This window comes from Sebastes fasciatus, chromosome 19 (assembly GCF_043250625.1).
Source record: "Sebastes fasciatus isolate fSebFas1 chromosome 19, fSebFas1.pri, whole genome shotgun sequence".
NCBI lineage: Eukaryota > Metazoa > Chordata > Actinopteri > Perciformes > Sebastidae > Sebastes > Sebastes fasciatus.
This window is the reverse complement of record NC_133813.1, coordinates 1,545,934-1,573,158: the sequence shown is the minus strand read 5'-3', so window position 1 is coordinate 1,573,158 and position 27,225 is coordinate 1,545,934. Positions and strand designations below refer to the sequence as shown.

General features: G+C 40.8%; 1 protein-coding gene across 2 annotated transcripts in view; it reads right to left on the bottom strand.

Annotated features, from left to right (window-relative positions):
* Positions 1-19,121, bottom strand: part of mef2ca (myocyte enhancer factor 2ca) — a 28,869-nt gene extending 9,748 nt beyond the window's left edge. Inside the window, exons 1-4 of one of the 2 annotated variants that reach the window (XM_074618410.1) lie at positions 18,879-19,121; positions 16,684-16,779; positions 9,325-9,504; positions 6,031-6,234 (exon numbers count right to left, since the gene is read on the bottom strand). In XM_074618410.1, coding sequence (XP_074474511.1) covers positions 6,031-6,234; positions 9,325-9,378 — 258 coding nt within the window. In that variant the 5' untranslated portion in view covers positions 9,379-9,504; positions 16,684-16,779; positions 18,879-19,121. The remainder of the gene's footprint in view (positions 1-6,030; positions 6,235-9,324; positions 9,505-16,683; positions 16,780-18,878) is intronic. The other variant, XM_074618409.1, reaches the window with a different exon arrangement.
* Between the last annotated feature and the right edge of the window lie 8,104 nt (positions 19,122-27,225).

The window sequence follows — 27,225 nt, the reverse complement described above, 5'->3', positions numbered from 1 at the left end:
GACTTGCCCCAAACTGCATGTGATGATCATAAAGTGGGCATGTCTGTAAAGGGGAGACTCGTGGGTACCCATAGAACCCATTTACATTCATACATCTGGAGGTCAGAGGTCAAGGGACCCCTTTGAAAATGGACATGACAGTTTATCCTCTCCAAAATGTAACGTAACTTTGGAGCGTTATTTAACCTCCTTCATGACCAGCTAGTCTGACCTGGTTGGTACCGATGGATTCATCAGGTTTTATAGTTTCCTATGATACCAGTATCTTCACTCTGGCTTTAAAACTGAGCCGCTACGACCTCTGAAACACCGATGGTGGTTAGTGCGTTAAAGAAATGAATGACGTTTAAACTAATTTGAGTTAACGCGTTATCATCACGTTAACTTTGACAGCCCTACTAGACACACTATATATATATTAAAAGTATTCCTTTAAACCAGCTGAACTCCTCAGATTATATCTATATAATGGATCTCCTCCTCCTCTGGTCTGAGGTCAGACTGGTCATGAAGGGAAAAAAGGGACGGAGGTTTGAGGGGAACTAAGACGCCGTTACTCAGCCTCAAGTTGCTTCTCTTTATTTTCCTCCAGCGCTCAAACACACACACACAGTCATCCAACCACAGTCACACACACACACACACACACACACACACACTCCCGGCCCGTCATGGCTATTCTTAGCTGTGTACCGGGTTATTTTTAGACCACTACCGGTTTCCAGCCATTTAGCTGGGAGGGATCGCAGCCAACACAAAGGAACTGGACTCACTCTGAGAGCATGTGTGTGTGTGTGTGGGTGTGTGTGGGTGTGTATGAGCATCACAGTGTGTGTGTTGGTGTGTGTGTGAGCGTCACAGTGTGTGTTCAAGTGTGTGTTTCACTTTATAGAAAATCTGTTTCTAATCTGAAACACACACACAGAGAGAGAGAGAGAGAGAGACAGACAGACAGACAGACAGACAGACAGACAGACAGACAGACAGACAGACAGACAGACAGACAGACAGACAGACAGAGAGAGAGAGAGAGAGAGAGAGAGAGAGAGAGAGAGAGAGAGAGAGAGAGAGAGAGAGAGAGAGAGAGAGAGAGAGAAGAATCAGGTTAACGGAGTAAAAGTGAGGAATGCAGAACTCCTCAGTTTTATAAATAGCAGCAAAGTTCCCACAATACAATACACTGATAGTTATCTACACACACACGCACACACACACACACTAACACGTGCACACACACACACACACACAGGCGACATGCCAACCCGCCACAGGAGAAAAAAAAAGCCCCAGCGAGGACCCAAACAAAGGAGCCTCTCTTCTTCTTCTTCTGCTGAGTTCCTGCCTGATGGATATTTCAGTCTGTTCACAGCTCGCTATCGTTCAGCGCTCTCACTGCTGCTACGACTCACTTCAACATCTCTCTTCTTCTTCTTCACGTTGCACTCCACCACAAGTCAATAAAACTATTTCTGAGCGGTGTCGGAGGAAGTATTCATCCGTCAGAGTTAACAAGATAATAACACAAGTTTGTTTTTTAACGGAACTGATTTCTTTAACTTGTGATGTTTAGGTCGTAGCGGCTCAGTTTAGTTTATTACACAGATTAATATTCATGTTTCTGGACTTTTCTATAATGTTTGTTTTTTGTGTGAATTAATGGATAACTTCTCGGTTTCCGTCCAAATGTAGCGCAAATTTAAAAAACTAGTACTACGAAACTAGTGCTGTCAAAGTTTAACGCGTTAACACAACTTGTGATTTTTAGGTTGTAGCAGTTCAGTTTTAAAGCCAGAGTGAAGATACTGGCATCATATGAAACTGAAGGAGGTTAAATAACGCTCAACACTTACACAAAGTGTTGCATTGGCGAGAAATGTACGAACAATGTTCCGACATTTATCTGAATTTTTTTGACTTTTTTCAGACACATGTTGGACTTTTCTTCTGCATTTTTCAGACATTTATCAGATTTTTTTTGTCATTTTTTTGATAATTTTTCGGAAACTTTTACAATTTTTTTTGGGACATTTTTCAGATTTTTTTAAATTTCAGACTTTTCTCTGTCTTTTTTACAGACATTGTTTTAGTCTGTTGGGCTGCAGTTTGCCATGTTATGATTGGAGCATATTGTTTTATGCTAAATGCAGTACCTGTGAGGGTTTCTGGATCAATATCTGTTATTGATTTGTGTTGTTAATTGATTTACAATAATAAATATAAACATACATTTGCATAAAGCAGCATATTTGTCTACTCCCATGTTGATAAGAGTATTAAATACTGGACTAATCTCCCTTTAAGGTACATTTTGAACAGGTAAAACATGTGTGATTAATTTGCGATTAATCACTATTAAATATATTAATCGATTGACAGCCCTAATATAGATGTATTTTTAGATTTTTGTACTTTTAATTAAAATTGGTCAAAAAATATTCAACAAAATAGCAATAAGCCCAAAACAAGTGACCACAAGGCAATGACAAAAACGCCCACGCAGCCACGATTGATAACAACACAATACATCCAAAATACGACAACAAGAAGAAGACTTTCCAACACAACCTGAGCCTGGCAGCAGCAGAAACAAGAACTTTTAGCGGACGTAAACATTGACGGTGAGGAGTTGCCGTTACGTTAAGCGGCTGCAGCGTTCTCCTTCAATACTGAACCAATGTCAGAAAGTGTTGTCTCCATTAGTCACAAAAACACACGGGCATGATAGATACAGAAATCACCCTTTAAGTTACCTCCTAACGACCACGTTTCTACAAAATGTGCACACGCCAATTTTAGTGTGGTGGAGACCAAAAGCAGAGCTAAAAGACGAGTAGATATTGGACACAAACACGACTTAATACCTGTTTTAAAGCTCTGATTCAGCATCTTGAAGCACTGAACGTATCGGAGATTTGTGATGGTCAGCACGGAATCAATTAACTATTTTAATTCAAACATTTAGCTTAGCATAAAGACTGGGAGGCTCTGTATAACGTTTAATAACACGCCTACCAACACCTCCGAGGTTCACTGATTAACACCTGCTGCTTTAGATGTATTGATCGGTGTATTTCTGAACTTTAGAGCCAGGCTAGCTGTTTCCACCTGCTTCCAGTCTTTATGCTAAGCTACGCTCGGCTCACCTGACTCCTTTAAACCTGGAACCATCAGCTCAGAGGAGCTTGTTCCTCTCTCTCTCTCTCTCTCTCTCTCTCTCTCCGGCTCAGCGAGCGTGACCTTGACAGCGTTCGGCGCCATGTGTTGTTGTTGCTTTACCCCGAGAGGTTACACATGCCTCTCAGAGATCCCCTTCATCATCCAATCAGAGAGCAGCCAGATTAAGCAGACGGCGTGCTGGCCGAGTGAATGAATCACATGCACAGCGAGGTGCACGCCAGCGTTCAGCAGCGTTCAGCAGCGTTCAGCAGCGTTCAGCAGCGTTCAGCAGCGTTCAGCAGCGTTCAGCAGCGTGAGCTTCAACACGAGTCCAGAGACCAAATAAAAAGCACAACTTTGATCTAATCTACGGTGAATTATTCCCCAAATGTTTGCAGCCATCCTGCCTTCATCAGCGCGATTATGAAGTTGTTTTTTGGTCGTAAATAAATTAAAAAGACGACACGCAGATATCCCAATCAGTCTTGGAAAAAAGTATTGGAACTTAACCATAACTGTGTCTCAGCTGCGTCTCTTCTAGAGAATAGAGGTCTTTCCTATTTTTGCCGCGAGCCGTGCGTTTCACAGCAACAACAGACAGTGAAGGTGATCTATTGACTGTATATTAACATCATACCAGCTACATTACTACAGTTTACATCTCTATCTGTAGAATATGTTACGGAGATAAAAAAAAAAGTAAAGATTTATTTTTAAATCAACACTTCCTGCTTTCATTTCAAAATAAAAGCCCTCAAGTGTTTTTTTTTTCTGTGCACAGAATTCCTTCATTTGCTAACACAAGGAGGCTTTTATTCTGAAATATTTGCCGGACAGTGTTGTAGAACATGCAGTGACTTGGAGAGCTCCATGAATTAATAAAGTACAGGGTTTTAATTGTGGATTATAACTATTATTTTACAAATTACCACACGTTTCTGAACCTTTCTCTGTCTAAAAATAAATATAAATGATATTTATAATGAATTGAAACGGCCATTAAAAGGCAAACTCTATGTAGAAAGAAAGAACTGACAGCAGCAGCAGAAACGCAGCTGGTGTGAATCACGCAGCCACCACGCGACCCAGCCACCACGCGCTCCTGACATTCCCAGTGTGGACGAAGCATAACAATAATTATAACTTAGGTACTAAGTACTTCGGTACAGGACTTTCGGTTCGGTCAGCAACATCCTTTCGGTACGCTCTGCGACCCAAACAGTTGTTTATATTTAGTACTTGTGCACGCCGAACAGAACGTCTGGAGCGCGAGTTTCACCTGGAAAGTTTTACAGACATTCCTGTAATGTATTTTTGTTATTTATTTGTCTTTTATTGACAATATGCCGAGTGCCTTAACTGTTAACGTGAGAATTATGGCCAATGAGCAACTGTAGAATGTTATAATTATAATAATAATAATAACAATAATATAAATTTGCGTGAAGCTGTGTCTGTATTTCTGCTCAGATGACTTTATGTTGAGTGTTGATGGAGCAGCTGCATAGCCTGGCGCTGATCCATCCAGACTCCATTCAGACAACAAGCATTTTAAAAGTTGTCTGCTTGTCGTCATGGTAACAGACCTGACAAAGCATGAATTCGGCATCATTATGATCCGTTTATTGATATTAAATCACGGCACAGTGTGAACTTTGTGTACCGTTACATCCCTACGAGACAGGAACAGGAAGTAGCAGAGAGAGAGCGGCTGAACGTGGACGCAGCAGTAAATAAGCCGACCAGGTTCACGCTGCAGAGATGAAGACGGATTAGAGTAACGAGCTAAACGGGATTGCGATGGATTACAGAGGATCACAGAGCGTGTAAGTAAGCCCGGTTCTGTCGGTGGGGCCGCCGGCCAGGAGGCCATGTGGCGGGTCGCGTGGCGGACACAAGCTCAGGTGCGACCGCACGTGTGCACACAACAGGACACGGGGTGTCAATCACAACTTTTATAACCGGTTCACTGTGAGAGTTATTGAGTTATTTATAGTTATATAATGTAGAAAAGTTCACACTAAATGTCTCCAATCAGAATCAATAGTTTGACAGACGTCTCGAGACGCGATGCAGCAGCCGACTCCTTCCTGCTCCTTGGCCTCTGACATCTTAAGCTCGACCTTGGCGACACGGTGTGCTCAGCAAACGTCCACAGTCCACGTGAGTGTGTGTTTCTACTCACACAGTCCGTACACACAGTAACGCTGTCACACACATTCACGCTCTACACACTGCAGCTAATCGCTGTTTTCTTTATGGATTAATCTGCCGATTCACTTCATGATGAATCGATTAGTCATCTAGAAAATCACAATTTCAAAGAGTCCAAGCCGACGTCTTATTCAGAACTCAAAGAATATTCACTTTATACTCAAAGAGCCAGCAAATATTAACATTTAATATAAATATTTAACTGTTTTGTCTATAAAAATGTTTGAAAAAAGTGAAAAACGTCCATTATAATTATTATATAAACAATGTGATGTCATATTTTATCCGACCAACAGTCTAAAACCTAAAGATATTCAGTTTATTGTCACATACAAACAAAGAAAAGAAGGAAATTCTTATAATAGAGAAGCTGGAACCAATGACTGTTTCAGCTTGAAAAATGACTTAAACCACTAATTAATAATTAAAATAATTTTGCTAATTGATTAAATCAATTAATAGACTCGTATTTATTCACTTCTGGACGAGTGCATCAAGAAAAAATAGCGAATATTCACATTTAAGAAGCTTATTTTTGGCCATTTTAGGTTAAAAATGACTCTTTCGTTCCCTAATTGACGAATCAATTAACCGATCAATCGTTTCAGCTTTAGAGCTGCTGCCTGTACGTATATCTGTGTAAATTTGTGAGTTACTTACGTCCACGATGTCGGAGTTGGTCCGGCTCTCGTGGGGCTCGTTGTACTCGGTGTATTTGAGCAGAACTTTGTCCATGTCGGTGCTGGCGTACTGGAACAGCTTGTTGGTGCTGTTGAAGATGATGAGGGCGATCTCGCAGTCGCACAACACGCTCAGCTCGTACGCCTTCTTCATCAGACCAAACTTACGCTTGGTGAACGTCACCTGGAGGACAGACGGAGGACAGAAATAAATATATAAATTTAAATATAAAAAGGTCTTTATTGGTGGATTCAGATCTGATTCATTCTGACGTGTTATTATTATCTGCGTTATATAATGACCAGTAATGTTGTACGTTTATTAAACTATTCTACTGTGTTGTTTTTTTGCCTCTTTGTCCAACTTCAACAGCAGCTATTGACGTTCATGTTCCTCAGAGGATGAATCCTACTGACTTATGTATGATACTCTGACTTTTCCTTTTTCACATGTACTGTATGGCTTTTAGTGTAATATTTAGTCCTGTTAAAGTTAACGCGATAATAACGCATTACATTACATAATTATTTTAAAAGTGAACAAACTACTCATCCCATAAACCATGCAAAAGGCGACTCGCTGCCTCTGGAAACTAAACCGTAAACTAACAGCTAACGATCTGAAATGAAGACAGATTCACCAACTGCATGAAAAATTTAAAACATTTTAAAAAGTCAGAAAAATGGCAGAAAAAAGTCCCATTAAGGTCTGAAAAATGTCTGAAAAAAAATTCAGATAAATGTCAGAAAAATGTTCAAAAAAGTCAGAAAAATGGCAGAAAAACTACCAAAAAATGTCCAAAAAAATTCAGATCAATGTTGGGAAAATGGCAGGAAAAAAATCCAAATAAAGTCTGAAAGATGACCAAAAAATATCTGAAAAAATTCTGAAAAATATCGAAAAAATGTTAGAAAAAAGTCCAAATATAAAGTCTGAAAAATTACCAAAACATATCCAAAAAAAATCAGATAAATATCCGAAAAAAGTCACAAAATGTCCAAAATGTCCAAAATATTTCAAATAAACGTCGGAAAATTTTTCAAAAAATAGTAAAAAAAAAAGTCTGAAAAACGAGGAAAAAAATGTCAGAAAAATGATAATGGGGAATTGTGGGAATCTTTACCAAACAAATATGTCTTCTTAAGTGTGTAGAATATGATGCGTAGGCCAGAACACAATATTTAATTTAAAATGTTATTTTGCCTGAAATGTTTCCAGAAACACGTTTGGGTGAATATTCGTATCGGATCTTTGGAGAAAGTTTCCCAACGAGCCGCCGTGTTGGTCCGGTGTGAAATACAGGAGCACCACGATCTCTCACTACTACTCTCACGGGTACGGTAAACATCTCCATGGTAACAGCGAGCTCCACCAATCAGAGACGTCGTTGTTACACTTAGGATTGTGGGTAGTGTAGTACTGTTCCATGACGTCGAGAGGTTGAGATCATTCAGACTGGTGACTTCTAGAGGAGCCGACACCGACACCGTTTCACAACCTCGCAGCTGGCGGTGAGTCTACCATCGCCACGGTTACGACATTATGACTAATAATCATTCAGAACATGAATCAAACATTTCCACTTCCAGAAACTCACCGAGCAGACGGTTAAAATCAATCTGCACTTAAAGAGCTTCACCACACATGAATAATGGAACTAAACGACGTTCACTGTGACGGATTACACGACTCAACGTTTCAAGAGGCTGATAATCGATATTCAATATTTGACTGAAACAGAAAGGAGACCGACGGGACGCCTGGAAGAGGAGGAAACTGATCGGCCTCCTGCTCATCGTCAGTGATCCTTCAGTCCACGGGAGATTCTCGCAGTCGAGCCGTCGTCTTTTTTTTTTTTACGAATCTAAATCTATTTAGAACTTTGTGCTCTTGTAAACAAATTAATCATAAACACATCGGTTGTTTTGGTATTAAGGCTTTCAATCGGTTACAATATTTACTCATCATTAATCGCATGATTGTCCAGAGTTAATTGTGATTAATCCCAAATTAATCGCACATTTGTTATCTGTTCAAAAAAGTTAAAAAAGGACCAAAAATGTCCGAAAAAATGTCCGAAAAAATATCCAAAAAATGTCTGAAATAGGTCGAAAAATTTCCAAAAAAGGTCCTTAAAAGGTAAAAAAAACAACCCGTATAATATGTTGTGTAGACATCTCCACTAAATAATTTTAATTAACTGAAGGTTTGTTTCCAACATGTCTGATCGTCTGACTGCTCGCGTTTGTTGCAATATTATTATTGTTATTATATTTTAGTAATATTGTTCCCACATGTCAGTATTATATTATTATAACCAGAGTTATGAAAATAAAGTCTTTTGATTGTAACAGAGGAGCTAAAAGTTATAAACAGACGGCTCCTCTAAAGATAAAGTAGTAAACATGGTATATCAGGAGGACGAGGACGGTGACGGTGACGAGGTGACGAGGTGACGAGGTGACGAGGTCAGCGCTGCCCCGCTGACGGCGGTCAGGAAACACATGTGGCTGCATTTCCTGTCATAACAGGAAGAGACGAACAGAAAACACTTGTGTGTGTGTTCATGTGTGTGTGTGTGTGTCCATGTGTGTGTGTGTGTGTGTTCATGTGTGTGTGTGTGTGTCCATGTGTGTGTGTGTGTGTCCATGTGTGTGTGTGTGTGTGTGTGTTCATGTGTGTGTGTGTGTCCATGTGTGTGTGTGTGTGTCCATGTGTGTGTGTGTGTGTGTGTGTGTGTGTGTGTGTGTGTTCATGTGTGTGTGACGCCCACCGACGATCAGCTCTCATTACTCAGCTGTCGTATCGCTGGTGAGGATCACATGACGTGATGTCACCAGTCTGAGGAACTGCAGCGTGATGGATGTGTTTCTGTGTTAAAGCTCCTTTTCAGACGGAGAAAGCGTAACATGACCGGTTTCATCAGTTTCATCGGTTTCATCGGTTTCATCGGTCCGTCAGAGCGACTTTATTCATTTATACAGATGTTAAACAGCTGTTTCACGAGAGGAAGCGGCATGGTGGTAGGTGTACAGGTGTACAGGTGTGTAGGTGTGTAGGTGTGTAGGCGTGTAGGTGTACAGGTGTGTAGGTGTGTAGGTGTGTAGGCGTGTAGGTGTACAGGTGTGTAGGTATACAGGCGTGTAGGTATACAGGTGTGTAGGTGTGTAGGTGTGTAGCTCTAGCAGGTGTCCGTCCCTGACAGACTGCCGTTGTGACGTTTATATAAAAGTGACTAAAGTTCATCCTGTCGGGGGTTAAAGGTTTACTCACATGTCTGTTCCGTTCGTCCATGATCCGCGCTATCTGGATCTTTTTCCTCCCCATCTCGGCTGCTCTGTTCTTCCTCTTTTCTAACAGACGTCTTCTTCTTCTTCTTCTTCTTCTTCTCTGGCTCCTCTGATTGACTTCCAGGTGCTCACAGTTTTTCACTTTTCAGTCCTGAAACAGCTCCTTTAAGAAACACATCAAATAAAAGACAATCATGAAATGGATCCGTCCCCGTCCCCGTCCCCGTCCCCGTCCCCGTCCCTTCCCCGTCCCCGTCCCCGTCCCTTCCCCGTCCCCGTCCCCGTCCCCGTCCCCGTCCCCGTCCCCGTCCCTTCCCCGTCCCTTCCCCGTCCCCGTCCCCGTCCCCGTCCCTTCCCCGTCCCCGTCCCCGTCCCCGTCCCCGTCCCTTCCCCGTCCCCGTCCCCGTCCCTTCCCCGTCCCCGTCCCCGTCCCCTTCCCCGTCCCCGTCCCCGTCCCCGTCCCCGTCCCTTCCCCGTCCCCGTCCCCGTCCCCGTCCCTTCCCCGTCCCCGTCCCCGTCCCTTCCCCGTCCTCGTCCCCGTCCCCGTCCCCGTCCCTTCCCCGTCCCCGTCCCCGTCCCTTCCCCGTCCCCGTCCCCGCCTGCAGGAGGATGAACTGGTTTAAAGACTCAAACCTGTATGAACACATTTAATGACTAAAAGCTGGATTGCGTGTGAGTCGTGTCATGTGACGCTATAAAGCAGAGTTTAACCGCCGTGCACGCACAGACAGGCAGCGTGTTGTCTGCTGGCGTGCCCGTCCATTCACTGCTGCTGCGCCCCCCCGACACACCCAGCTTCCTCAGGGGGGGACCGTACCCTCGGGAGGAAGTGAACCAACCGGGCATTACACAATGCAAATAATACAGAGAGACGAGTTCAGCTCCATCAGAAAAACAACAGCTTTCACAAGACGGGATTTAGTTTTTACCGCTCGCCAGAGAACTTCCTCTCTGGGTGGAGACGGGAAACGTGATTGGCTGAGATCCACGTCTTTAATAACATAACTTTATTTATACAGCACAAAAAGATGCAATGCAACATGCTTCTCAGAGACAGGAACAGTAATGATGCCCCGATTGAAAAGCCTTTTAGCTGCTGTACAACGACCTACTCAATGAGAATAATCATTCAGTACACAGCCCTGTTTGACTGATATTCTAATTGTGATATGATTCGCGATATTAATGGGAATGATCATTTTTACATAATTATTCTCATTTTCATTCAAAAACTGACAGAAAAATGAGATGAGAAAAATTACAAAAAGCAGAAAATAGGCCGAAGAAAGGTCCAACATACAGTATGTGTCGATGTCTAAAAAAATTTAGGAAACTTTTCCAATAAGTGTCCGGAATTTTTTTTCGAAATACTTCCGAAAAATGTGTCCAGAAAAATAAAGTCAGAAAAATATCGGAAAAGTAAAAGAAAAAAAAAATCTGTAAAAATATTGCCGAAATATTTAAAAAATACAAATACGTACACTTTACTTGGGTGGGCCGCTAAAGCCGGAGTTCTGCTTCTCCGGGCTGCACGTAAGCAAACGTCCAACGTCAGGTGTGTTTCTTTTCAATTGTATGGATTTTGGGGTTTTAACGTACGTGTCCAGTAGGAAGTGGTGTCACAAACCAAAAACCACAATATGAAGGAAACAGAGAACAAATCACCAAATAGTTGGTGCTTTACAGCGTTAGTTCAGATTCACCAAAGTCGTACAATAACACAAACTAACGAACTAACCGATGGAGGCAGCTCACGGGTTCTGAAAGTCACTGTTTATGTGAATGGAGTCTGGTGGCTTTGAAGAGAGCACAGATAACGGCTTCAGTTCCGACAGCTCCGTGCTGGTTCTCCTGTCTGGTTCTCCTGTCTGGTTCTCCTGTCTGGTTCTCCTGGCTGGTTCTCCTGGCTGGTTCTCCTGTCTGGTTCTCCTGGCTGGTTCTCCTGTCTGGTTCTCCTGTCTGGTTCTCCTGGCTGGTTCTCCTGTCTGGTTCTCCTGTCTGGTTCTCCTGGCTGGTTCTCCTGTCTGGTTCTCCTGTCTGGTTCTCCTGGCTGGTTCTCCTGTCTGATTCTCCTGTCTGGTTCTACTGTCTGGTTCTACTGTCTGGTTCTCCTGTCTGATTCTACTGGCTGGTTCTCCTGGCTGGTTCTCCTGTCTGGTTCTCCTGGCTGGTTCTCCTGGCTGGTTCTCCTGTCTGGTTCTCCTGGCTGGTTCTCCTGGCTGGTTCTCCTGTCTGGTTCTCCTGTCTGGTTCTCCTGTCTGGTTCTCCTGTCTGGTTCTCCTGGCTGGTTCTCCTGTCTGGTTCTCCTGGCTGGTTCTCCTGTCTGGTTCTCCTGTCTGGTTCTCCTGGCTGGTTCTCCTGTCTGATTCTACTGTAGGTAAAACACTGACTATGGAACCTCATACAACCCCACTTCATAACAACCGAACTCTCCCGGTAACGGCCGTCAGCGCGGCATCACCGTGAGGAGAAGTCTAAGAACAGACGCCTACCAGGAATGTGATGTTCTCTGTTAGCAGTCGACAGCTCTTCAGTGAATCACAGAGGAAACTGTGTGTTATCCTGTCAGATTACAGACGGACATGAGCAGGACTGTCAGTGCATGCACTGTGTGTGTGTGTGTGTGTGTGTGTGTGTGTGTGTGTGTGTGTGTGTGCCATGTGACCCGTGTTTTGGTCCTGAGGTGGAGATTAAGAGCTCGGGTCGCCGAGTTAACTGGATGTTCACACGCCGACACAAACACACACGGCAGGTTCTGTTGGCAGCTTCCTGCCGTCGTCACGGCAGCAGGAGAAGAAGAAGAAGAAGAGAGGCGGCGGCCTCAGGCACACGGGAGGAAATGAAACTAGGATTGGTGAAGACGTAAGAGGATGACGAAGGTGTTCCCTTTCAGATAATACAGTTCTTCAAATGATGCTTCGCCTCTCGACCAACATCGTTATTAAAGTTACTCAGATTTACATTATTACTATTATTATTATTATCTGATTATTGATCTGATGATTATTTGATCTATAACACGTCTGTTTCCCAGAGGGACATTTAGAAATGTCTTATTTTGTTCGACCAACACTCCAAAACCTCGAGGCGTGGAAACCTACTAAGAGTAGAAGAGCTCTGAGTAAGGAGACGTCTGCTAGCCGCTAGGCTAACTGGTGCGGTGTGAAACGCCACAGACATTCAGGAAGTGCCCCGTCTCAGAGCTTTATGCTAAATGTATGTATATATTTATTATTGTAAATCAATTAACACAAATCAATGACAGATATTGATCCAGAAACCCTCACAGGTACTGCATTTAGCATAAAACAAGATGCTCCAATCATAACATGTCAAACTGCAGCCCAACAGGCAACAACAGCTGTCAGTGTGTCAGTGTGCTGACTTGACTATGACTTGCCCCAAACTGCATGTGATGATCATAAAGTGGGCATGTCTGTAAAGGGGAGACTCGTGGGTACCCATAGAACCCATTTACATTCACTGATCTGGAGGTCAGAGGTCAAGGGACCCCTTTGGAAATGACCATGACAGTTTTTCCTCACCAAAATTTAGCGTAAGTTTGGAGCGTTATTTAACCTCCTTCATGACCAGCTAGTCTGACCTGGTTGGTACTGGGGATGCACCGATACCACTTTATTTCAGACCGAGTACAAGTACTAACATTTGGGTACTCTCCGATACCGAGTACCGATACGAGTACTTCTCTGTGTCTAAAGACCCTCGTTAACAGCCAGCTGGAGGGTGTGAGGACACACGGCAGGCTGGGGAGTCCAGCATACGAGGCGGTGCGCCGCCACCGGCTCCAGGTCGGCTTGGAAAGGCTCGGGGGCGAAGGTGCTTCCCGGGGCCGTGGACAAAGTGTCCCCGGAGCGGACTGTCCTCAGTGCGCCCCAACCGCGTAGTGAAAGGTGTAAAAGGCGCCAGGGGTCTGCGGTGATGTCGGCAACCCACCCGACCCGTCTTGAAACACGGACCAAGGAGTCTAACGCACGCGCGAATCAGAGGGTGCAAGCAAAACCCCGTGGGGCAATGAAAGTGAGGGCCGGTACACGCCGGCTGAGGTGAGATCCCGGCGGCCCCGCCACCGGCCCGCCTCGCCCGCACCGTCGGGGAGGTGGAACGTGAACGCGTCCGATAGGACCCAAAATATGGTGACGAGAGGTTAACATCACGCTGCCGTAAAGTGGTATCGTGCCGTTTTGCGAGTACGAGTACAAGAGCACAGTATCGGACCCGATACCAGTATCGGACCCAATACCGGTATCGGTGCATCACTAATGACATGGTTGGTACCGATGGATTCATCAGGTTTTCTACTTTCATATGATACCAGGATCTTCACTCTGGCTTTAACACTGAGCCGCTACGACCTGAGAAGTTGTGTTCATGCATTAAAGAAATTGCATAAAGTTATTATTATGACGTTAACTTCATTAAATCACATCAACGAGCCGAACGGTTGAACTGGGTGGTACCTTAAAGAACTGGGTTTGAATGGATTAGTCTGTTAAGTAGTTTGTCGAACAACCAATCGACAGACAGTCGATTCATTAATGAAGCAGAGAAGGACAGTTATTCTCTTACCAGCTCCTCAAACGCTGCTTTTCTCTGTTTCATGTGATTGTAAATTGAATAATCTTTGATTTCAGACTGTTGGTCGAACAAAACAAGTAACATGAAGAAGTCACTTTGGGATGTGGAAACTTTTCGGAGCATTCTTCACTGTTTCCTTTTAAACATTTTAAAGAGTTAAAACCAACCGTTTAATCTGGATAATAAACAACCAATCAATCAGCAAAGACAACTATCATTACCCTCCCACATTATGAGCAGATGATTGACGTGTTTTGCCAAAACAAAGCAAACACTTTGATCATGTCTGTGTGCAGCGAGCAGCGACACGCCGTCCGGAGAGCGTTACATGAATATCTGGAGTCTGAGTCACGATGCCTCGCCGCCCACGGATCAACACGGTTTAAATTTAGAGCGCTCGCAGACGAGCACACTCAGCATGTTGTCGTAAAAAAGAAAAGAAGGGACTTTTAGGAGACGTTGAGGGACGATTGCATAAAACAATAAGAATCAGTCTGCGTGAGTGTGTCGCCGGATCTGTAGGTGTGATTTAATGCAGCTCTTGATCTGATTTCCAGGATGACAGCAGATCTCCACTCAGCTCACCCTCACATGAACAAACCCTCCTGGTTATTTATAGACGCAGCGTAAAGCACAAGGACGCCAGAAATAAAAGGAATGAACTTTTTACCCCAAAACAACAATAACACGACGGAGAGAGATGGAAATCAGCCGTCTCACGCAGTCCTCAGCTGCTCCCTCGCTTACTGACGGTTATTAGTTTCCAACACGCTCAAACCTCAGAGAGATTAATGTGAGCTGTGCATGTTGTGTGTCTCCACAGCAGAGAGCTAATGGGTGACATGTGGCAGCGCCCTCGGTGGAGGAGTGTCTCTCCAGCATTTGCAAACTGTCATTAAAAGTATGCTGAATTATCTCTTAGTAGTTCCTGTTTGCAGTGTACTCATGGATGTTCAGACAACTATCACTGGATTACTGTGATACTGAAGGAAAGTTAAAAACGGGACTATTCTCAGGCGAGTTCTGCAGCGCTTTGCCCCCGAAGATTTCTAATAATCTGTCTGGAGCCGCAAAACATGTGATCATTGTGATGAAGGTAACTCAGTTTATAGTCTAAGTATATAGTATATAAGTCTAATGCAGTGAGGGCCAAAGAGACAATGTACTACGGAGTATTAGGGCCACATTGAGGGAAATAACATCTGAGATTTACAGAATAAAGTCAGAATATTACAAGAAAAAAGTCATAACTTCACGAGAAAAAAAGTCGTAATATAACAACAATTAAGTCATAGCTTTGCGAGAAAAAAGAAAACACGTAAAATTACTACTTTATAATATCATGACTTTATTCTCTAAATCTCAGATTTATTTTTTTCCTCAATGTGGCCCTAATACTCCGTCGTACCGTCGTACCATAGACCTACAATAATGATAAATAAAATTGAAAATGTAAACATAAACAGTTATTCATTTCCACAAATTGTTTTAAAGATCCCCTGGAGAGGAGCTGAAGAGCTGCAGGTTGCTGACCGCTGGACTAGTGTTAAAAAAGTTAACAAAAATCGCAATATCGTAATATCGAATCACAATACTTAACTTCATGTTTGGATGCATGATATATGAGGAGAAGCACTGTGTTTCATCAACTTGAAAAAACAAACAGAGGCTAAATTAAAGTCCTTCTTTTAAGGGTGTCCAATGTGGAAGCAGGTAACCTGATCTCATCTCTGTGGTTTGGTGAGGGATGCCCCTCTATAAGCAGTCAATGAGTCACTCTGTGGCACAGACACCACGCCACATGCTCAGCATACGGGAATGATATCACACATTTGCAACAACTTTATAGGACACAGATTCAAATCTGAACACACGGACATGAAACACATCTTGATATCATTCAGTGGGACTTATACACTTCCTGATAGATATCATTATCTCTGATGTCCTTCCAGAATAAACGCAGATAAATCAACTTAGAGAAGAGACAAGAGCTGCAGAACTCGCCTGAGAATAGTCACGTTTTTAAGTTTCCTTCAGTATCACAGTAATCCAGTGATAGTTGTCTGTACATCCATGAGTACACTGCAAACAGGAAATGCTAATAGATAATTCGGCATACTTTTAATGGTGATTATTTACTAAAATGTAAACAAATAAAGGCTAAAAACACGGGGCTCGCAGCATATTTGATGAGCTTTTATGGGGTTTTGCTCTCCTAATTTTTTTCTGTCGCCATATATATCCCAAATATAATTAAATTGAACAAAAAAACACTTTTCTTAAGTTATTAAAATAAAAAATGGCCGTCAGAGAGGGATCATGACAGACCATAATGAGTTTCTGATTGGAGATAATTGAGATGTTACCATTGCCCCCGGTCTCCCCTATAAAAACGTTCTCCCAACTATAACTATCAGTTTATAACCAAAAACTCTGTTTACATTTTTTAAATCATCTCACCAAGTGTTGCTGATGAACTTTATATTCCTCATATTAAAAAAGTTGTTTCCAGCAGCCTGGAAGTCGACCGGTCCGCCGCTCCGCACTAAGCCCGTCAACAGAGCTCCTTCCCCGGGCTGAAAACTAGCGACTACCCGCTGAACAACCGGAGCGGAGAGGAAGTTCTCCATATAGCAACATTTCATACACAAAGGCAATTCAAAGTGCTTTACACATATAAAAGCAAGATAAAAGAGCACAAACACGCACAGTTCACGCACACTATAAACCAGCTGCAGCTCACCTGTCTCTTCTCTGCAGGACTGGTTGTCTCTCTGCGTGTCTCTCTGCGTGTCTCCGTCCTGCGGGTTCAGTCCATCCGTGAGTGAGTCTCGAGCACCTGGACGTCAGGAGGAGGAGGCATCATCACACACACACGTGCACCGACACGCACGCGCAGAAACACCCACAAGAAGAGAAGAAGAAGAAGAGTCATGATGAGATATTTAGTTTTCATTATAAAGACTGAAGAAAACAAAGTTAATGGATTATAAAAGTTCATTATTTTAACTCTTTAATGTTCAACAGGTCCAGATGAGGTTCTTTGCTGCCTCCCAGTGGAGGAGACTGGCAGTGCACCTTCAGACCACCACTTCACTTTATCTCTGTTTAATGATGGATAACAGCAGAGCTGCAACTGATTATTAGATTTTACACACGTCATAGAATAGTGAATACAGTTTCTAAGAGTCCAAGGTGATGTTATAAAATGCAAATATTCATATTCGGGAATATCAGAACTGAAGCTGTAGACAGTATATCGTTGATATTTTTGTTTAAAAATCAATAAATCAATAAATTCAATAAAATGCAATTCATTTCAATTAAATAAAGAAAGAAATAAAGAAATAAAAGAAAAAACTATGAATTATTTGGTCTAAAACATTTCGGAAAATAATGAAAAATGTGAAAACGTTTCAAGGGGATGTGTTGTTTTTTTGTCTGACCAAAGAAATTCAGTTTATTATTAGAAGACTCAGAAAACCAGCAAATATTCACATTTGGAACCAAAACTGAAGCTGAAGCCACGAAATCTTTGGTGTTTTTGTTCAAAAATTACTTCAACTTTTTCTCTCAATTGTCTAATCAATAAATCAACAAATCTTTTCAGCTCTAGTTTCCTTGCACTTTCAAAACCAGTGATGTAACACAAAAAAACGTACTGTAGTGCCCGTACATACACAACCAACATACCGCTTCACCTTTTAATACGTCCACTGTGACACCTACAAATAACTGAATCAACCAATCAAACCACACTAAACCTGCATCTGTGTGATCATCAGTGTGTTTATAATAAATCCTGCATTAACTGCATTATTTTATTCCTTAGATTATCATGTTGCTTTTACTTTATGTGATTTCTCCTTTTTATATAAACATAATTTATGAGCATTGTTGAAGGATCCTGAGAACAAATATCTTCATTGCCAAAGACTGTTTTACTAGAACTGTCAAATAAAGAACCTTTTTAGGGTCTAAATTGTGTTCACAGCTCGTTTCTGCCACCAGGTGGTCAAAGAAGGAAAAATAAAACTCCTCAAAAAACTCAAAACTTTCCATCTCCAACTCCAATATTTAGCAAAGTTTCCTGAATTCTCCTACTGTATATTCTCTGAGATTATAAAGCCATACATTTGTGAGAAAAAAAATCACAAATTTCCAAGAAAAATAATTAAGATATTCTCTGAGATTAAAGTGTAAAATTACGAGAAAAAAATGCACAAATTTTACAAGAAAAAAATGATATTCTCTGAGATTATAAAATCATACATTTTACAAGAAAAAACTTGGATATTTTCTGAGATTAAAATCGTAAATTTACTGGAAAAAAATGACATATTTTACGAGGAATTTTAAGTGGAAAAAAAAATGCACAAATTTTACAAGAAAAAAAACATGAATATTCTCTGAGATTATAAAATCATAAATTTGCAAGAAAAAACAAATCACAAATTTCCAAGAAACATAACGTAGATATTCTCTGAGACTAAAGTGGAAATTTTACGAGAAAAATGCACAAATTTTAAAAGAAAAAAAACAATATTCTCTGAGATTAATACGGTAAATTTAAGAGAAAAAAAGTCACACATTTTTGAGACAAATGCGGCGATATTCGGCGCGGAAACCTGGCCGACTCACTGAAAAGCCCAAAAACAAGCACGATGGGAAAGAGAGCTGACACACACATCCCTCTCGGTCAGATCATACAACTATACGATACTCTCTCTGCTCAGATTTCTAGACAAATGTGGTGCAAAGTTTATCCAAATAGAAAAATAAAGCTCCTGAATTCCTCAAAAAACTTCCATCTCCAACTTCAACACTTTTTCAGCTGTCTAGTAAACGTGTTCTTCTTCCCTCCGGAGATATCCAGCAATAAGAAGAGTAATACATCATGCATCCTCCATCACCATCCACTCCTCCTGTTACACTCACCAGTGCTTCTCGTTGTGTCTTCTTCACCTGGAAGTTCTCCCAGCAGCTCCAGCTGTGGGTTCTTGTATCAAACAAGAAAAGGATTCAAAAAACAATAAGAGAGTGAAAGAAAGAAAGAAAGAAAGAAAGAAAGAAAGAGAAGTGATATTATTAAGCCAGACCAGCTGGCTTAGAGGCCCAGAAACCGGGCTGCGTTAGGATCTGAGCTCAGTCCACACTGAGTGGAGGTCGTCTACAATCATCAGACCCTGACGCTCAGACGCCCCCCCCTCCGTCCCACTCACACACACACACACACACACACCCGGTGACCTCCTGTGTCCGAGCTGGCCGGTCGGTGGAGGAGTCCGGTCACCTGTCGTTGTCACTCTTGGTATATTTAGCTCTGAAGTGTCAGTGATGCTGCCTGTGTGTGTGTGTGTGTGTGTGTGTGTGTGTGTGTGTGTGTGTGTGTGTGTGGGATTGAAAAATGTGTTGCTGACACTCAGGGCCTCCACGGGCCTCGGAGTAAGAGCCCTGGATTACTGAAGCAAAGACCCACGGCTCTACACATTACATCCAGAGAGAGAGAGAGAGAGAGAGAGAGAGAGAGAGAGAGAGAGAGAGAAAGAGAAAGAGAAAGAGAGAGAGAAAGAGAAAGAGAAAGAGAAAGAGAAAGAGAAAGAGAAAGAGAGAGAGAGAGAGAGAGAGAGAGAGAGAGAGAGAGAGAGAGAGAGAGAGATCAAACCTGCAGCCACGTCTCCAGATATCAGCACGCCGAGCATCTGCTGGGCGGAGGATTACCATCAGCTGTCCACTGCTGTCAGAGGACGGAGAGCAGAGCAGAGGAAGCAGAGCAGCAGGCCTGGTTCACCTCCAGGATCCATGAATCCGTCCAATATGAGAGCAGAAACGTGGTCGACCGCTGGTTTCTAGTAAAACAAGCAGGAGAGCTGACACACACACACACACATCCCTCTGGGTCAGGTCATACAACAACATGATGCTCTCACTGCTTTCATTTCTATATTCTCTGAGATTAAAGTGGTAAATTAACGAGAAAAAAACATCTTTACAAGAAAACAAATTGGATATTTCTGAGATTATAAAGTCATGAAAAGAGTTCCAGTTATACAAAAAATATAATACAAACTTCCAAGATTAAAGAAAACAAAAAAACGTGGTTGTACTCTTAGATTTAAGTGATAAATTTAAGAGAAAAAACCTGGATATTCTTTGAGATTATGAAGTCATACATTTGTGAAAAGATACTCAAAAATTCTCTGAAATTAAAGTGGTAAATTTAATAGAAAAAAAACTCACAAAATGTATGAAAAAAAAACAAAACCAGATATTCTTTGAGATTATATAGTCTTAAATTTGCGAGAGAAAATTGAAATTTTACAAGAAAAAAAATTTAGATAATCTCTGAAATTATAAAGTCATAAAGTACGAGGGAAAAAACAGATTTTACGAGAAACAAACATGGATATTTTCGGAGATTATATAGTCTTAAATTTGCGAGAAGAAATACTAATTTTACACAAAAAAAATGATATTTTCTGAGATATAAAGTCATTAAAAGAGTTCCAGTTAAAAAGAGAAACAAAATATATATAATACAAATTTCCAAGATTTAAAAAAAAAATGTGAATGTACTGAGATTAAAGTGGTAAATTTAAGAGAAAAAACCCACAATTGTTTTTTCGAGAAAACACTTGTATATTCTCTGAGATTATAAAAGTCAGTAATCTGTGAAAAGATACTCAGAAATTCTCTGAAAATAAAGTACTAAATTTAATAGAAAAAACCCACAAAATTTCTGAAAAAAAACATAACTGGATAATCTCTGAAATTATATAGTCTTAAATTTGCGAGAAAAAAATAGAAATTCTACAAGAAAGAATTTGAATAATCTCTGAAATTATGAAGTCATAATGTACGAGAAAAAAAAAAAAAGCTGAAAGCACCAAAAGTGATTCCTTTGACATTACTATCAGTGTTTAATGCATAAAAATATTGATTAATGAGATTTAAACATGCAGTATTTAAACATAGTACTGTATGTTAACAGCAGCTGGTCCAGACTAGAATGACCTCGGTCTCATCTCGTCCAAATCAAAGATATAATTGACAGAGTATTCATAACGTGTCTCTGTGTTGATTTTCATGCTACAGACTGCAGGTCAGTGAGTTCCAGTCGCTGAGGACCTGCTGATGGAAAGGAAACAGTCGAAGCGTAAACGATAATTCCACCTGAAAATAAATGCCGTGCATGACTTCCTTCCTACAACACGGCGAGACGGAGACGAGGGGAAGGTCGTTGGCGTTACGGCCTGAAGGAATGTGTGAAATGTTCTGCTGTGTTAAGTTTACGTGTTTTAATTTCCCCACCGTTGGTTTGCATCCATCCTTTACCTCCTCCTGGAGGAAAGACATATGCTGTTCATCCACCTCCCACCTCCGACCCGCAGCGAGCTGTTGAGACTCCCGTCTGCACCGTTCAGACCTGATGAAGAGAGGGGGGACGGAGGGGAGGAGGCTCACAGTGATTGTTTGTACTTCATCCGGTCTTCAGGAAACCGGCTGAGATTGAATTATGGCAGATTTAAGCTGTCAGAGGAATCCTTCTGGTTCTGGTCCGTTTAGAGGTCGAAACAAACCTCCAACCATCATCTGACTGACGCCTCAGTCCGTCCACCGTCACTACCTTCCACTGTCGTTGCCGTTTTAACATCGGAAAGCTGAGTGAGCTCTGACTCGTGGTGTCGGCGCTGCAGACCACAAAGTGGGTTTTGAAAATAAACTCCAGTTACCGTCGGGCCACTGTCAGACATGGACGTATTATAAGAACCGGTATCGGACTCAAAGCCGCCCGTTCACTTCAATGAAGGTGGTGTGATGTCACACACTGGTTTGTGGACTACGGTTTTGAAGCCACGAGTTCAGCATTTTGGCATTCGCCATCTTGGTTTTTGGTCATCTCCATCTTGGTTTTTGTCCGTCGCCATCTTGGTTTTTGGTCGCCATCTTGGTTTTTGTCCGTCGCCATCTTGGTTTTTGTCCGTCGCCATCTTGGTTTTTGTCCGTCGCCATCTTGGTTTTTGGTCGCCATCTTGTTTTTTGTCCATCGCCATCTTGGTTTTTGGTCGCCATCTTGGTTTTTGTCCGTCGCCATCTTGGTTTTTGTCCGTCGCCATCTTGGTTGTTGATCGTCTCCATCTTGTTTTTTTGTCCAAAAAGAGGGACATTGTTCCTCAACGTGTTACCTGAATGTTAAACAAATATTTAACAAAGCTGTGTCCTAGAGGTGGATGATTATCAGAGAGAGAGAGTAGACAACGTCTGCATGTCCCGTAGTTTCAGGGTTTAAGTCTCAGTAAAATGATTCTTGCATGTGCAGTATATACTGTATCTGTGCAGTATGTGTATATGTGCAGTATATATATGTGCAGTATGTATATATATGTGCAGTATATACTGTATCTGTGCAGTATGTGTATATGTGCAGTATATATATGTGCAGTATGTATATGTGCAGTATATATATGTGCAGTATGTGTATATATGTGCAGTATATACTGTATCTGTGCAGTATGTGTATATATACAGTATATATATGTGCAGTATGTGTGGAGTCCATATGTAATGTATATGACTCTGTGCTTGTGTTTGCCTGTGTGCATCCATGCTTGCTGTCTGTGTAGGCCGATAGCGTCGGAGCTGGACGAAGTGTCGGAGAAACATAAACAAGCAATGACAGAAGCAATAAGCTGCTTCTGAAGAGATCCAGATGTGTGCTGAGAACGATCCGGAAAATATTATAACTGGAAGCACAAAGTCTTCAAACAACCGTCTTTGTTCAGCTTTTCTTAAAAGGGGGTCTGTTTAACTGCTCGTTGTTACCGCTAAGCTTCACCTCAGTGAATCTGCGACTTGCTGTAAGTCGGTTTAGTTCATACGGAAGTTAATCAGCGCGGTACAACGGTTGCAATGGAAATGGTACGCATAAAAAGGCCGCTGCTCTGACCATCCTGCTACGTTGATTTGAATGTTAATGTCCGTTCTGCTCCTATTCTATTTCTCTTTTACTAAGTAAATGATCTGAATACTTCCTCCACCGCTGCTCGACTCCATCAGCTCTCGTATCTTACATTAAACCCTGACAGTCTGATATTTGTAGTTTCTGTGCTGTGTTTCAGTCGCTGAGTGTCTGGTGAGTACAGTGCGCTGTGGTTTGGGTGAAGCTGTGCTGTCGGAGGAGATAAAGTTACCGTGAAAGCCATGAGCGAGTGTAAACTAATCCGTCCTCACCCAACTGCCAGGCATAGTCCACGATCCACAGCAAGCCTCCGGGCATTCCCTCCTCATGTCTGTGTCCGCTGCTCCCTTTCTGTTATTCTACATGATACAATCTATATGCAATCATTTACTGTTAAGAAATGATCAATACTGTTATCCTGTTACCGTACGATCAGAAAGTTCACCTGCGTGTTGAAAGACCTGAAAACAGAATGAAGGAAATACAATTACACTTTAAGGAAATTTAACAAGAAGACGACTGACTTTCCTTTTTCAACCTCTTTATGATTAACTTGTCTCGTACGTTAATCTATATATACTGTATATATATATATACATACAGTATAAAGGACAGTGTATATATATATATATAAATATATATATATATATATATATATATATATATAGTGTGTATATATATATATATAAATATATATATACAGTGTGTGTATATATATATATCTACACACTGTATATATATATATATTTATATATATATATATATAAATATATATATATATATACAGTGTGTGTATATATATATATATCTACACACTGTATATATATATATTTATATATATATATATATATATTTATATATATATACACACTCTATATATGTTTATATTTATATATACATATATAAATAAATATATATATAATAATAATAAATGAATTATAAAATAATAAATATTATAATATATCTATATATATATTATATAAAAATTAAAATAATATATATATATTATACATAAAAATATATAAATAAATATATATTACATATATAAATAAATATATATATATATATATATAAATATATATATACATATACATATATATATATAAATATGTATATCTATATCTATATATAGATATATATAAATATATATATATACAGTGTGTAGATATATATATATACACACACTGTATATATATATATGTATATATATATATACATATATATATATAAATATATATATTTATATATAGATATAGATATATATAAATATATATAGACCTTATTTGAGGCATCTAACTAAAGACCCATTGACTTCCAGGCGAGGGAACAGGAAGTGCTAAAATGCTAACTCATTTCTGTGTTTTAGGACTCATTCCTGCATCTCTCTATAATACATCATCATTTATTAGCTGATTATAGTTTGTATTAACAACATAACTTAAGTTGTTAAATAAATAAATATAGTGAAGTAAAAAGTACAATATTTCCCTCTGAAGTCGCATAAAATGGAAATACTCAAGTAGAGTGTAAGTATAATTATAAGTATAGGGCTCAAGTAAAGAGACTTCCCACCCCGGACTGATCTCAGTATCGGCCTCAGAAGTTCAGTTTGGATGGAGCTACGCTGGTTTTATAAAAGCCAAACAGAGGATTCAGAGTCTGTTATTATCTGTGACGAGTCTTCACGGTACAAACCTTCGTTGTGTTTAACTGTCGGTGTGAACAGAACCGCCGTTACGTGTCCTAATGTTTGCTCAGTGGGCGCCTTTAAAGCGTCTCATCGGTAACCGGAGTCTCAGTCCAGCTCTTGTGTCCAGCTGTCAGTCATTAGGCGAGCTATGCCGACCATGTGACAACACTTACCCTCCGACCCTCCGACCCTCCCCGAGACAAGGGAACATGGAGGGGGGGGGTTAGATCTGATCGGAGACGGCATGTTGACATTAAACTCCCACAACCGTCCGTCTATGCGGAAACAAGACATGTCAGTTCTTTAGATAACTGCTTGTTCTAATGAGGAAACGGTACAGGTGACGGCAGAGGAAGATGTCAGTGTTCAGGATGACGGCGTGTCAGCTGGGGGGGGGGGGGGGGGGGGGGTGACACCAGCGTCCAGGTGGGGGCCGTGACCTTTGACCCCTTCCCGTAACAGTGACCTCAACCTGCAGGGCCACCGTGAGCGGAGCTACAGTACATTGTGAAATGGTCGGCATCTTAAACAGCTTGCATTTATTTATTACGTTGTTTTTTTTATTATATTATAATAGAGCTGAATGATCAGATGATTAAAAATTAATCAGTTTTTTGAAAAACATCCTCCAAATATTTTTTTATTTGTATTTTATGTGTCTCCCCTTAATTCCCTTAAATCCCCAACTCACCTGTGGAGGACAAAACCTGCCATAATAAAAAATAAATAAACAAATGACTCGATAAATAAATAAATAAATATGCGTAGCAAAAATAATATTAATAAGAAATGTAGCCAATTATTAATTGATAAAATGTGTTTTAATTTGCTTCTTTATTTATTTATCTTTGTATTAATTCTGTTATTTATTTACTCTTCTGTTTAAGTTTCCCTTTTATTTATTTATGTATTTATTTTTATTAAATGTATTTATTTATTTTTGCATTTATTTATTTTGTTTTATTTATCTTATATTTATTTATTTATGTATTTATTCATGTATGATTTTTCCTTTGCATTTCACCCCAAATTTTGTTCCCCTAACTGATTTATTTCTGGTTTCTTTTCTTTTTACATTTCTGCCTCATTATGCAAATGAGGGGTCTGTCACTCAACATGTGTCATGGGGTCAATATCAATTCATGTCGCATTTTATCAGTTAGTTAATTGCTATATATTTTTTAATATTATGTTTGATATTTTTATTTACATATCTATTTATTTATTTCTTATTTTGGCAGGTTCCGTCTTCCATACTTAACAACATATTTAGCTGTAAATAATAGTATTACAATTTATTTATGCAATTATTTTTTCATGTACTTTTATTTATTCATTCATTTTTAATTTATTAATATAATTTATTTATTTATATATATATAGATATATATATAAATAGTGCAGTTTTAGTGAAGATTCATGTGTTTGTGAAGTATTGATCATCGACTGGATCAATGAGACGTAGATTATTCTGCAGGAGTTGAGTGACAGTTTGTAAACGAATGTTGTGATGCAGCTTTGCCCTCAGTTACTTCAACTTGTTCAGCGTGGAGGTCTGAAAGAATCATTTTGGTGGTCAAGTGTTCCTTTAAGTTAAAGTAAAAGAGGACTTCTTCCAGCTCTGTTTGTGTCTCCATCGTCCCCGACTGCTGTTAAAGTCATAAGAAGAAGTAAACAGAGTCCTCAAAGTCAAAACGACATCATCCCATCAGCTGATCTAAATGTGGAGCTAAGCTAACCGATGCTAATTAAACCAACCACACAGCAATCAGACGCTGGAGAGGTCCGCCGTCCAGACCGGGTACTTATAGAAGTCTCATCAACACACATGATTACCAGCAACACAAAGGAGTGTGTGTGTGTGTGTTTGTGTGTGAGTGTGAGTGTGTGTGTGTGTGTGTGTGTGTGTGTGTGTGTGTGTGTAGAGTCGTAGGGTGGGGACCACGGGGGGGCGACTCTGAGGTTGTAACTGGGGAGGAACCGGGTGGGTTTATTTCTGGAGCGTGTGCTGCTCCGGTCCAGGGACCAACAGCTGAGCATGTGCCAGAGCAAGGGCAAGTCCTGCTGTCTGTCCCTGATCTCAGACCAGATGCAGGTTCTGATCATCGACGTCGGCGCTGCTGACCTTCAGCGTGAGCGCACACACACACACACACACACACACACACACACACACACACACACACACACTCACACACATACACACACTCACACACACACACACACACACACACACACACACACACACACATACACTGAGTGAGTGTGTGTGTCTTTTATTACGGCATCACTTTCAGAAACTTCAAACCTCCGTCAACAGGAGGAAAACCACCGAGTCCTCCACTCTGTCATCGTGGGATCGGCTCAAGTTATTACCAAAGCAAACGGGGTTCCTGTCACTAACTTCCATCCCCTCGCAAAGTAACCACAAAGAGACACAAAACGACTACAAAGTAATGCAAAATGACCAGACTCAAAACTATCACAAAGAGACGCAAAACAACCACAAAGAGACACAAAACAACTGCAAAGAGACACAAAACAACCACAAAGAGACACAAAACAACTGCAAAGAGACGCAAAACAACCACAAAGACACGTAAAATGACCACAAAGAGACGCAAAACTATCACAAA